At 37.1% G+C, this 13738-nt stretch overlaps 1 protein-coding gene across 9 annotated transcripts in view; it reads left to right on the plus strand.

Annotated features, from left to right (window-relative positions):
* Positions 1–13738, plus strand: part of Scaf8 (SR-related CTD associated factor 8) — a 136285-nt gene that overhangs the window by 29857 nt on the left and 92690 nt on the right. For 4 of the 9 annotated variants that reach the window (XM_048354346.1, XM_048354350.1, XM_048354348.1 and 1 more), the window contains 7 exons: positions 1747–1830; positions 3590–3634; positions 5893–6054; positions 9139–9289; positions 10145–10275; positions 10749–10925; positions 12755–12834. In XM_048354346.1, the coding sequence (XP_048210303.1) occupies positions 1747–1830; positions 3590–3634; positions 5893–6054; positions 9139–9289; positions 10145–10275; positions 10749–10925; positions 12755–12834 (830 nt within the window). Of the gene's footprint in view, positions 1–924; positions 1402–1618; positions 1831–3589; positions 3635–5892; positions 6055–9138; positions 9290–10144; positions 10276–10748; positions 10926–12754; positions 12835–13738 lie in introns of those variants that run through there. The other 5 variants (XM_048354344.1, XM_048354343.1, XM_048354342.1 and 2 more) reach the window with 3 other exon arrangements.

Here is a 13738-nt window from a genome sequence, read left to right on the forward strand (position 1 = left end):
TTTAAAAAAAAAAAAAATTAAAGCAAGAAAGAGCTGGATTAATCCCTGTTTAAACTCCAGTATTGCCAAAAACAAAACAAAACACAAAGCACTGATTATTAATAAGCATTCTAAGTTTTCTTCTTTAATTTAGGATAATATTCAAAGGGGCATAGCACGGTATTTCATGCCAGTGTTCCCAGTCTATAATCTATGCTGAGGCAGAAGGATTGCCAGTTTAAGGCCTGCATCGTCTATTTAGTGTTACTCCATTAAAAAAATCAAAAGTTTCCAAGATTCATTTATGTTGTAACATATCATATCAGTTGTCCATTCCTTTGTGTAACCAGAATTTCTTTGTGTAGATATTATACATTTTATTCCTTCATTCATAGTTGATGGACATTTGATTTTTTTTTTTTTTTTGGCCAGTCCTGGGGCTTGGACTCAGAGCCTGAGCACTGTCCCTGGCTTCTTTTTGCTCAAGGCTAGCACTCTGCCACTTGAGCCACAGCGCCACTTCTGGCCATTTTCTGTATATGTGGTGCTGGGGAATCGAACCCAGGGCCTCATGTATATGAGGCAGGCACTCTTGCCACTAGGCCATATCCCCAGCCCCGGCATTTGATTTTTGTTTTTTGTTTTTCTTGGCCAGTCCCCAGGGGTTGGACTCAGGGCCTGAGCACTGTCCCTGGCTTCTTTTTGCTCAAGGCACTCTGCCACTTGAGCCACAACGCCACTTCTGGCCATTTTCTGTATATGTGGTGCTGGGGAATTGAACCCAGGGCCTCATGTATATGAGGCAAGCACTCTTGCCACTAGGCCATATTCCCAGCCCTGGACATTTGAGTTGTTCTTTTTTAAATGAATTTTTAAATGACTTTTGTATTTTGTGTTAGTGATACTACAGTGAGCATTCATATACCAGGCTCAGTGTGTGTGGGGGGTATGTGCTGGTACTGGGGCTTGAACTTACGGCCTTGGCTTTTTCTCTCAAGGCTGGAGCTCTACCACTTAAGCCACACGTCCACTTCCATTTTTTTTTTATTGGTTACTTGCAGGTAAGAGTTTTTGAGACTTTTCTGTCTGGGCGGGCTTTGATCCTGTATCTTCATATCTCAGCCTACTGAGTATCTGGTTTTATAGGTGTGAGACAACATTGTCTTGTCCAGTTTTTATGTCGATGTTTGTTTTCAGGGGATTTGAATCTATACCTAGGTGTAGAATTGGCCAGGTCATGTGTTTTACTCTGTTTTAAGTTTCTTGACACAAACTGTTAGGTCAAGTTCCCGTACTCTTTACTTTCCCACTAGCAGTGCATAAGGACTCCAGTTCTTCCACATCCTTGCTAACAGTTGTTATTGTCTGTTTCACTTATAAACAAGTCTATATGGAATAACAGTTTATTGTAATTTTAATGAGTTTTTTTTTTTTTTTGGCCAGTCCTGGGGCTTGGACTCAGGGCCTGAGCACTGTCTCTGGCTTCTTCTTGCTCAAGGCTAGCACTGTGCCACTTGAGCCACAGCGCCACTTCTGGCCATTTTCTGTATATGTGGTGCTGGGGAATTGAACCCAGGGCCTCATGTATACGAGGCAAGCACTCTTGCCACTAGGCCATATCCCCAGCCCCCTTAATGAGTTTTCTTAATGGCAAATGATAATGAGTTTGATTTTTTTTTTTTTAAGAATAGGAGCCCTTTTGTTTTATGCTTTGAAGATAATCAGTTCTGGTATATTTATAGCTTTTCCTTCTTTTTTTTTCATCAGTTGTATTCCCTAAATGACTATAAACCACCCATTTCTAAAGCGAAAATGACTCAGATTACAAAAGCAGCCATCAAAGCTATTAAGGTAAGTACTTACTTCATATTACAGTTGTGTTTTCAAAATGCCTTTCTAATATGTAGAAGGTAAATAATTTTTGTAGATTATAGGCTTTATAGTACTAATGCTTGTTCATCATGGAGAACAGCAAAGATCTTCTGCATGGACATGTACAATGTTTGAAACATTGTTTTCAAGATTTCCACAAATTTTGAAGTAATGATCTTTCCTTACTCAGCTAGGCAGTCAAAGACCATAGTTTTAACACTTTGACGTAAAGGATCTTAAAGATAAATAGGTAAACATTTTCTAAATAGAGAAGTATTGGTTTTCTTTCTTACTGATTCTGTACGTATTTGAACACGGGCCTTTATTGGCAATTAGTGGGCCTGACTGTGTGTAAGGTACTTGAACTGTGAGAAGAGCCATATTTGTCCATTGCTCTGCAGTGGGTTTTGCGCATATGTTGTCTTGGCATTGCCGAAAATCTCAGGGAGAGGTTGACTCCTTTCTGGAGAATGGACATCTGCACAGAAATTTACCTGAGATTTCCTGGCTAATGTTCAACCATGAATACTTTCCCAAGAAGTTCTTGTCCCCAGATTGAAGCCTCCCTGCTTTCGTAGGGCTCTTCAAAATGAGGATGAGTGAGTACTTATTTCACTTAATATCTAATTAAGTGATATTAACTTATGAGTACTTAATAACTGTTTACCTACTCTGAATTAAAAAGCCATAACCAGAAGCACCAACTATTTAAATGATCTTTTGAAAATAGTGATACATTAAATTTAACACGTTTACATTCACTAGTCATTACTGGAAGAAATTCAGATAATCGGTTGATTGAATAGGTTTTTAAAATATGCAACCCTTAGTAGATTCGCAGTTAGGATCTTACATGATTATAGTTCAAAATTCTTGTTCTTACCTACAAAAAAATCAAAGAGGGAATAAGGATGGTTACAGCACAGTAAACTGGAGAATTCTTAAAGATACCATGTTTCAGGGTGTCTGATAAGCTAACATAGATTGAGTTCATTCTTTTTACTAATCTTCATTATGATTTGATTTGTATGACTATAATCCCAAGAATATGTAAACATAATATTACTATTTTTATTCTGTGAATTAGTAGTTTGGGCATTTTATAGAACTGTTGAGCAGAATTTCTTTTTTAACGAAAAGACCAATTAAGTACATTTCCCATTTTCTGCTCTCGGAAGAGTATAAGAGAAATTACTTAGCTAAAAAAACTTTTTAATTCAAATGTCCATTGGTTGAGAGTCTAAATCTTGGCATTCATGATATACTATACTGCTTTAATTTTATTAGTGTCTTTAATGTTTTTAACTTTGAAAAAAAAAATGAAATAAACTGCAAAGTAACTGTGATGAACACCATAAACTTGGCTCTTTGAGGTGTGTTGTGTGTGCTTGTCTTGGAATGTTTTCTACAACTCATAGTCTCAGAGAGTCCCTTTGAAACTTTTATTTATTTATTTTTATTTTTTTGGCCAGTCCTGGGCCTTGGACTCAGGGCCTGAGCACTGTCCCTGGCTTCTTCCCACTCAAGGCTAGCACTCTGCCACTTGAGCCACAGCGCCGCTTCTGGCCGTTTTCTGTATATGTGGTGCTGGGGAATCGAACCTAGGGCCTCGTGTATCCGAGGCAGGCACTCTTGCCACTAGGCTATATCCCCAGCCCCCCTTTGAAACTTTTAAAGCAAGTGGTTAGTGGGAAGTTCTACTTTGATTTTAAAACTGCTCTTTTCCTCTCTCTTTCAGTTTTATAAACATGTGGTACAAAGTGTTGAGAAATTCATTCAAAAAGTGAGTATACACTTTTTAATACAGGGGCTAAATGCATTATTGTGATGTTTTAATGTCTGTTCTTTTCAAAACAAAATACCTGTGTTTGATAGACTATTAAAATGATCACTATTACTTTACCTTTAAGAAATAAAATTATAGTAACATTTGGATAATTCTGGGAACAATAGCTTTAGGCAGATAATTGTGCTAAATTTACATTGGCTTAGTGAGCATCTGCCTCTTGAAGAAAGTGACATCATTATGATTAATTTTTAATGGAATTGCAATTTTTTTGCCATTTAAGGAAATCTTTATGTATGGTCTTTAATGAAACACTTGTCATTTCACGCTATATGCTTTGAAAGAAGCTCTGTATATAAGGCATTGATAAACATATTGTATTCTAGTTGTTTTTCTTGTGGTTCACTTACTGTGATCCACTAGGGTATATCTTCCATAGGTGGACAGTTCTGTTGTCCCAGGCAGGGTGATGGGAGGAGATAAAAGCTGAGCAGTTGTCTTGCTACACTTAGGGATACTTTCGTAAACAAGTTCAGGAAACTAGACTATTGATGTTTGCCCTCTTTTTGATCAGCATGATTGGTACCACAGTTTATAGCAGGAATACCTGACACTGATTGGTGTTTGGGTTTTATATTCTGCCCTTGATCTTGTGCCTAGATGAGAGCAGAACAGATTTCTGACCTGGGAACCTAAAGCAGGGCTGTGGTGCTACAAAATAGTAAACTGGGAGGAAAGGAAGAGTGAGATGAGCCAGGAGTAGCTCAATGGACCTACAATTCATTGAGTTCTTTTCCTTCTTGAAGTTTTGTTTTCTTAATGCCTAAAGTCTATATGCTCTGATTGTATTCTATGCTTATGAAACACATAAACAAAAGACCAAGACTACAAATACTAGGAAATTTATAAGACTCCCAATACTTGCATTTAGTTAGGTTAATTATCGTGAAAAATCAAGAATAAATTTTATTTGGCGTCTGAGACCTCAGGACGTGCTGGCTTTGTATCACCTTGTCTAACCATGGCAGTTTGAAATGCAAAAGTGAAATCTTTCACTCCATTCTTAAAATATGTAGAAGTTAGCCAACTGTGAGATCTGCCTATTTGAATGAGTACTGCAAATAAATCTGTCCACCAAAGTAAGAATACAATTGAATGTTGTCACTCAGTACTGTTTATTTTGATACAGTCTGGGTGCTGTATTTTCATTAGCTACATTCAGTGGCACTGTGTCTACTGTTAGGTACCCTAACACAGGCTTTCTAGGCTCTCCTCATTAAATTAAACAAATGTTCAGTAAATTATATTTGCAAAAATTGCACTCTTAAGCACTATTGTAGTGAAAGTTTTCAGTTTTCTAGGTACTTTGATCTGATAGTTTTATGTAGGTGGTTGACAGTTTGCTATACAATACAATGTGTGTGTTTGTTTGTTTATTTATTAAAGTCAAAACACTTTCCCATCTTTGGTAGTTTTGTTTGCCCTTTGATAGTTCCCCAGAGGAAGGGTGGTGTCCTCTGCTGTGAAAGCTAGTGCTTCTCTATACTTACCTTTTGACTGTAGATATACTTTTATGTAGGGCACAGTACACTGTACCCAGTGGTTTACAAACCAGGGGCATTCCTTCAACCTGACAGTTGCCAAGTCTCACTTTCCATGTATGCATTTACTGAACATTCTGTGCCCCTTACATTTACATTTCAAATACATATTAATCATCCTGAACCATTATGGTATACCTTTCCCTGTTGTGTTTGACTTAAGAAGCCAGAGATATTTATATTATTTGGTTATTCTTATTGTAAAATATATATGCACATAGACAGTACAGAAAACAATATATATGTTATAATTTGCTTTTTGTTCCTTTTTCACATGCTTCCGATGAAACCTAGTACATGCGGCAATTTTCTAGAATTCTCTCCTGAGTTTGCTTCTTCCATGTAGCTTTTCTAAACCATTAAGCAGTTTTAAGCACTCTATCAGTATCTTATTTATCAGGTTTATTTTTTTTCGTTTAAGCCAGTTATGCTGAATACTATTTTGGAACATGGGTGACTGGCAGTTAACTGAATAGTATATGTGATGTAGCCAACGCCTTTCTAGAGACAGATGGTTTGGAATAGGCAATGTCTGAATATTCATTACAACATGAGCAGTGGTTTTTAACTGTGTAAGATTTGTAATGATTATTTTCTGTCAAGAATTTTACTTCTATCTCCTTCCCTTCTTATTCTTTTGTTTTTTCTCATCAGTGCAAGCCAGAGTACAAGGTACCAGGACTCTATGTTATTGACTCCATTGTGCGCCAGTCCCGACATCAGTTTGGTCAAGAAAAGGATGTGTTTGCACCCAGATTTAGTAATAACATCATTAGCACTTTCCAGAATTTATATCGTTGCCCTGGGGATGACAAGGTATGGTGCTATTTTGTTTTAGGAGATAGCTTATCCTTTTTGATCTTAAGTAGAGGCTTTAGATTATCTTAATATGGCCTTATGTTAACTGTTATTCTGGATTTGAACATTTCATTATTGAGCATCAATATGCTTTTTTTATTAGAATTTACAGAATGGAGAGATGAAGTTGACTTTGCCCCTTTTAAATTTCTTAAGGCAACTGCAGTTTAATTGGATGCAGTGAACTTTGGAATTATACTAAATACTCACATATAAAACCAATTCAAGATTGTGATTAATTTAAGGTGTGTGTGGGGTTTTTTGTGTGTGACCAGGGGATTTTCCAAATAATTAATATGAAACAACTATTTTTACCTTCTATTATGATATAAAGTTGTACCATAATTTAACAGAACTATTAGAAACCCACACATGCCATGTCTGCTAAGTCTGAATATGTAAGTTTCCTGTAATTACCAAAAGAAGTAAATTAAAAGGAGTTGCTTATCCTGGCCAACCTAAGGTCTATGTGGTTAGTGATTTCTGATGTTAATTTGGGATTTAGATGTGATTTTTCTGCAAAAGTCGAATGCCTTTTTGCTTTACTAGGAAAAAATAAGAATGTGTGAAGACTTGTTAGACTTGTAAAGATAAGATTAAATGAAGACTTTTGTAAGAAGGAGCCAACCACAAAACCTAAAAGCTCCACACAAAACTTTGTACTCATTCAAGAATAATAATATTGGGTAGTTCCTATTTTTAATAACAGTTATGCCGTCTTGAATCAGAAAAAAGGTTTATCATTGTAGATTGATTAAAAATAAATTTCAGTGCATTTCTATTCTTGGATATGTTTTTGATAACTTTTGCCTTTTTTCTGCTCATGGCTGGTGTTCTATTACTGGAGCCACACCTCTACTTTCAGATTTTGCTTCTTTTTAATTATTTCAGCAATTTGTATGTAGAATAAAAAAATGTTGCTAGTTTTAAGTGGCCTATCTGAATATTCACCAAATTGCTAATAGAATTGCATGTGAAATAATTTAGTAATTGACATTGTATATAAGCATTTTTTAAGTTACCTGTTAGGGCTGGGAACATGGCCTAGTGGTAGAGTGCTTGTCTACCATGCATGAAGCCCTGGGTTTGATTCCTTAGCATCACATATACAGAAAAGGCCAGAGTGGTGCTGTGGCTCAAGTGGTAAATGCTAGCCTTGAGCAAAGAGAAGCCAGAGACAGTGGTCAGGCCCTGAGTTCAAGCCCCAGGACTGGCAAAAAAAAAAAAAAAAAAAAAAAAAACCACACACACACACACACAAAAACTCCAAAACAAAAAAACCAACAAAAGAACAGTTAACTATTAGAAATACAAAAATGTGTTCATTAATGTAGCTTGGACATGATTTTTTTAAATATATCAGTCTATAATTTTGGGGGATTCAAAATTGAGCCAGATTTCTAATCTAAAAAATTGCTATCTTATTATGATACAGATATCTAACATTGTTCTTTTAAAAATTAATAGCATCCTGTTAACTTATTCTTAATATAAGTATGATCTCAGAATAATAACAACTTAATGCTTCATTCTTATTTTTTTAAGTTTTGTGTTAAATACTTGTGAATTGTTTATTTAATAGTGATATCATGGTGCTTTTACCAGTGACACTGGGTTCAGCATACTTTTTTCTCACTTAAATGTATGCTTTGGGTGAGATATTTATTTCAAGAACTAAGGCATAATTGTTCAATTGATGTTTCTTATAACATGGTATAGAGCATCTTGAGACATTCTTTTTTGGCATACTTTTCTGCCTATAAATTTGGAGCTTGAAAGCTGAAAGATTTGTGAAATAGTTATGTAACCACTAAATAGGTATTTTTCTGGTCAACAAGTTCTAAGTATTGAGCATGGTATTAGATTTCAGTGTTAGATGAGCAAAAAGTCTTGTCAAGTTTATAATACTCAGTAAACTTAATGCAGCAATATAATTAAATAGAATTTCACAACTAAATGGAATTTCATAAGCAATCTGTTTGTTTTTTTTTGGAGCAATGTAGGGTATAAGTACCTACATTGAAGTGCTTTATATTATTGCTATAAGAACTAAATCTCATATAACTCCCTCTGAGAATGTCCAGAATCTGGCAGTAGTTAAGACCTTGGAAATCCTAGCCATTCAGCAGTTTGAAATTGCGAATGAACATAACTCTTCTAATATACAGTCTCATTTTATAAATGAAGGGTTTTTGTGTGTGGGTTTTTTTTTTTTTTGCCAGTTCTGGGGCTTGGACTCAGGGCCTGAGCACTGTCCCTGGCTTCTTTTTGCTCAAGGCTAGCACTCTACCACTTGAGCCACAGGGCCTTTTTCTGGCTGTTTTCTGTATATGTGTTACTGGGGAATCAAACCCAGGGCTTCATGTATACAAGGCAAGCACTCTTGCCACTAAGCTATATCCCCGGCCTATAAATGAAGGTTTAAGACATTTTTTAGTGTACTGACACAGTAGGCTTAAGACCAAAGTTAATGAGAAGGGTAATGTGGATTGAATATATTTCACAAATTTTCAGCATCTGTGTAAATGTTCCATGACGGGCTAGAGCTTTACCAAAAATTGAAAGTCCTCTGAATGCTGAAGCAATCCAGAAAAAGCGAAATTAAGCGAAAAAATAGACATACATGTGGTAATTAGAGAGTTTAATCTGGTATGTTCAGTGCTCCAGTAAAGGCCTCCAGGACAAGGAAAACAGGATGGTGTGGAGGCTTTTGTTTTGTTTTTCTTCATAGAATGGTAAAGAACTCAGGTTATTAGAAGAATGAGTGGTATAGAGTATTACTTGTGTAGAACATGTATGATTCTTGGGCCAGTATGGCATGGACATAGTAGAGGAGGAGATAAGAGGACAGAATAATGAAAAAAGAGAACAGGGAGAAGAATGAAAAGTACTGAAGGTTGTTTTGGTTTTGTTTTGTGTGTGTGTGTGTGTGTGTGTGTGTGTGTGTGTGTGTGTGTGTGTCACCGTCACGAGTCACCTCAATATTTGAGTTTTTGAAAGCAAAAACTCAAGATGTCATTTTTCTTCTTTTTTTTTTAATAGAGTAAAATAGTGAGAGTACTAAACTTATGGCAGAAGAACAATGTATTTAAGAGTGAGATCATCCAGCCCCTTTTGGACATGGCAGCTGGGATTCCTCCTCCGGTTGTCACACCTGTGCTGGCCGGTACTGCAGCCATGAGCAACACACCAGGTATGTGACCACAAGGTAGCCTAGCAGTGGAGTGCTACCTGCGATTACCCACCAGTAACAGTAGAGGTCTGACATTAGATAGTTGTCTAACATTAAATAGTTGAAAGAATCTGTCATCCCACAGAAAAGTAAAGTCAGATCTTATGTTCATGTGTAATCGCTTCTGAAATTTAGAAAATTTAATGAGCTTTGGAAAATGTGCTTTTCAATTAGGGTTCTGATTTAGACTGTATGTACCCTCTTACACCTTTATCCAAAGCAAGTTGGTATTTAAAGGCAATTAGGGGAACTTAATTTTTTTAAAGACCCTGGAAAAACATTTTTAATAAAACCAAGAATGTTTTAATAATAATTTCAAGGTCATTTTGGCTTTGGCATGTAAATGCCATTTGAAAGTATTTATCTCAGTCCCAAGAAATGCTTAAATATTTGGTATTTAGTTTTTGTTTTACATAAACACATACACATCTGCACATATACATAAACATTTTAATAGAAATGGTTTTCAAAAATATTTGTTATGATTTTTATCAAAAATTGTATCTTGATTATTTACATCATATTAAGGAGTTTTCTCTCAAGTTAGATTTTTCATGGCTGTTTAGTAATGCAGGCTTGTTATTGTAAGGCTTAGTAGCCAGATGCATTGTGCACTTTGTAAGAAGTGTTTTGTTTTTAAATCTACCAAATTATATAAAGGAGTTTTAAATGGTTTTTCAAAGTAGACAGGTCTTAAAATTAAAACATTTATGTTAATCTGTATATATTTTGTAAAAACAATAGAACAGATCCCTTTATCTTTTCAGGTTACTTGTTTACTTACATATTTATTGGGGGGGGTGTCATTTATAAAAGGAACTCCTGTGACACCTGTTACTCCAGCCAATGTGGTCCAGGGCCTGCCTGACCCTTGGGTTTCTCAGATTGCAAATACAGATACACTTGCAGCCGTCGCTCAGATCCTACAAAGTCCTCAAGGCCAGCAGGTGAGCAACTTTTCTATTATGTTAAGAGTGCTTGAGAGGGCTGAGAAAGTGGTTTAGTGGCAGAGTGCTTGCCTAGCATGCATGAAGCCCTGGGTTCGATTCCTCACTTGCTCAGTATAAGAACAAATTTCTCAGTGAGTCTCCTGCCCTGGGGATGTGTGTTGTCTCATGGTAAATCTGAGGAGGCAAATCTGTTTCTGTTAGTGGAGTTCATTGAAGAAAGCTCAGTGAACAACACTGGTCAGCTTATGAGGAGTTCAGGTGTGCTTTATTGCGTGATTGTTTTGTATAAAATTCTCTGACTTGCCCAAAGAACTGAGCTAATAAAGATTGTGTTATATACATTTACAAAGAAAGACTTTCTTGGTCACCAAAGACTGTACCTAGTAGGAGTAAATATAGTTACTAAAATTTTTAGACAGTCTTTCGAATACAGCCTCCAAACCTCTTTTGTAATCATTTTTCTTCTGTAGCTTCAGCAGTTAATTCAGACCTTACAGATACAGCAGCAGAAGCCTCAGCCCTCCATCCTGCAGGCCTTGGACGCGGGACTTGTGGTTCAGTTGCAGGCCCTCACGGCCCAGCTTACAGCTGCAGCTGCAGCAGCCAGCTCACTGACACCCTTGGAGCAGGGAGTCCCTTTCAATAAGGTACCAACGAGAAAGTTTGGAGCAATAAAATGCGGATTCTGATTGTATAAATTATATTTTGCCCTACACTATTTTTGTCCTTTTGCTTGAGACAAGATCTTGCTACATTGCTCAGGGTACCCTGGAACTCGCTATCCTCCCCTGCCTCAGCCTCCTAAGTGCTGGGATTACAAGTGGACATGAGTGTACTCAGCTTATAGGTTTAGTTTAATTGTAGTGGTTTGAATCAAGGTCTTACCATGTTAACTCAAGCTAGCCTTGAACCCACTTCCCTGTCTTGCCCTAGCCTTCTAATGCTGGGATTGTAGGTGTGTGCCATCATGTCCTGTTCATGGACTCTTCTACTACACACATTTTATAAAAGGCTCAAGCTTCTGAAAGAAATTAATTTCCTTTTGATTGGGGGGAAGGGAGTTGGGGGAGGGGCTAACACTATTCAAAAAGAAATGTACTCATTACCTTACTTATGTAACTGTAACCCCTCTGTACATCATCTTTACAATAAATTTTTTAATTCCTTTGAAACATTTAAAATTTTGGCCTAAGACACTAGGGTTTTTGGTGTTGTTACTGTTGATTCTTTTGGTTTTGTGGGTTTTGGTTTTCTTTTTGGGGGGAGGGGGTCAGTCATGGGGCTAGTATAAATTACAAAAGATACTCAATTTTAAAAACAGTATCTTATGCCCAGCACTGGTGGTTCACGACTGTAAATCCTATCTACCCAGAAAGCTGAGATCATAGGATTGCAGTTCAAAGCCAGCCCAGGCAGCAAAATCCATGAGATTTTAATCTCCAATTAACCACTAGAAAACCAGAAGTGGAACTGTGAGTCAAAGTGAGTGCTAATCCTTGAGAAAAAAACAAAACCTCAGGTACAGTGCCCAGTCCCTGACTGACCCCCTCCACCAAAAAAGAAAACCAAAACCCACAAAACCAAAAAAATCAACAGTAACAACACCAAAAACCCTAGTATCTTTTGTAATTTATTATGCTACATCTTAAGTACATTTTCTCATTATGGAAATATTATACTTTGGCAGTGGTATCTTTCCTAAAATTTCTGCTATTTTTTTTTGTGGGAAAATGCTGATTTCTTCTATTATTACTTACACTTTTGTGGCCTCTATGGCTAGTTTAGCTAAGCCACATTAAAAGCCTTTAAACTGAATATTCAAAAGAGAGAGCATTTTAAGTTGAGAATCATGGTAGGAATGGATACATTGATTATGGTCCTAGATGGTTTTTTTTTAATCAACTATATTACCAAGAGCAGGCCACTTAATTATTTTAATCTGTAGGCTTCACTTCTGGAAACCTAGACTTTTTGTGTTTATATCGCTGTGTCACTGCAGTAGCAGTCTCCTCTGCATTGTAGGATGCGCTGTGGGGGCTGAGACCCCAGGGCACCATATTGATAAGGAATGGTACTGTGTACGTACCCTGGGTACATAAACTGTTTTTATTGTACACACAAATGGTGGAGTCTAATTTATAAATTAGACCCAGTAAGAAACTAGTCAAATAGAAGAATTATAACCACATAAAATCTGTTGCAAAATCTGTGCATTTACTGTCTCTTGAAAGAAATAGGAGTATTTTCCTACTACATTTGGTGGATAGTTGAAGCTTCAGAAAGCAGAACTCTCAGGGAAAATGCATATTGTATGTGTATAATAAGTGTTTTAAGGAAAAGTAAATGCCCTCTAAATGCTGCACTCTGTTCACAATGTAATAGTATAAAGCCACAGAGAAAACAGCATTTGTAACTTGCATTTGTGTGAAATGCAACTTAATTTAATTTAATTTGTCTCTTTTCCCCATTATTTTAGAAGTTGATGGATAGATTTGATTTTGGGGAAGAATCTGAGCACAGTGAAGAACCCAAAAAGGATATCCCAACTCCTCAACTGTAAGAATTCTCTTCTTTGTTTTCTTTATGACCACAATTTCTTCTGTTCATGCTTTATGCATATTGGGTGGTTTTCCTCTGACCTCCAAGTATGCTTGGACTAACTTGGGGTTGTTATTTTACACTCTGAACTCTTAACATTACAGAAAATGCCAGAATTGCTCTCTTATTGCCTCCCTAGATTATTTGGACTGTTTTTCAGATCTTTGCAAATAGTTGAGATATATCAAAGTTTTCTATAGGAAAATTGATAAATATTGGTAAGTGTGGCACGGTACTTTGTTTTTCTTTTACTTGGCGTGGTTGTAGGAATATCTGCAATGTGAGAATAGGAGCTCTGGGAGCCCAGCCCAGTGCTAGACCGGGTGAGTAAGACTGAGGGAGAAGGAAAATTGGGCTTAGACACAGCCTGTGCTTTACTGAAACCATAGTCTGCAGAGTCCTCAGTTCTGTGAGGACACTTGGGAATGTGAGGAGGAGGAGGATGACTATGGGAGAAGGAAGGAGGCAGTGGCAGTTGGGAGAAGGTTGAGGGAGGAAGCCTCTAGGACTCATTTCAGACAGGTTATAAACTTTATATATTATGGTCATCAATAAAAATGTCACTACAGGGCTGGGGATATAGCCTAGTGGCAAGAGTGCCTACCTCGGATACACGAGGCCCTAGGTTCGATTCCCCAGCACCACATATACAGAAAACGGCCAGAAGCGGCGCTGTGGCTCAAGTGGCGGAGTGCTAGCCTTGAGCGGGAAGAAGCCAGGGACAGTGCTCAGGCCCTGAGTCCAAGGCCCAGGACTGGCCAAAAAAAAAAAAAAAATGTCACTACAATGTGTGAACTGCAGAATTAAAGTCTAGTACTTTAGGTAATGAAGTTGGAAGGGATATCTGAAGGTACTTAGATGA

This window comes from Perognathus longimembris, chromosome 9, assembly GCF_023159225.1.
Source record: "Perognathus longimembris pacificus isolate PPM17 chromosome 9, ASM2315922v1, whole genome shotgun sequence".
Lineage (NCBI taxonomy): Eukaryota > Metazoa > Chordata > Mammalia > Rodentia > Heteromyidae > Perognathus > Perognathus longimembris.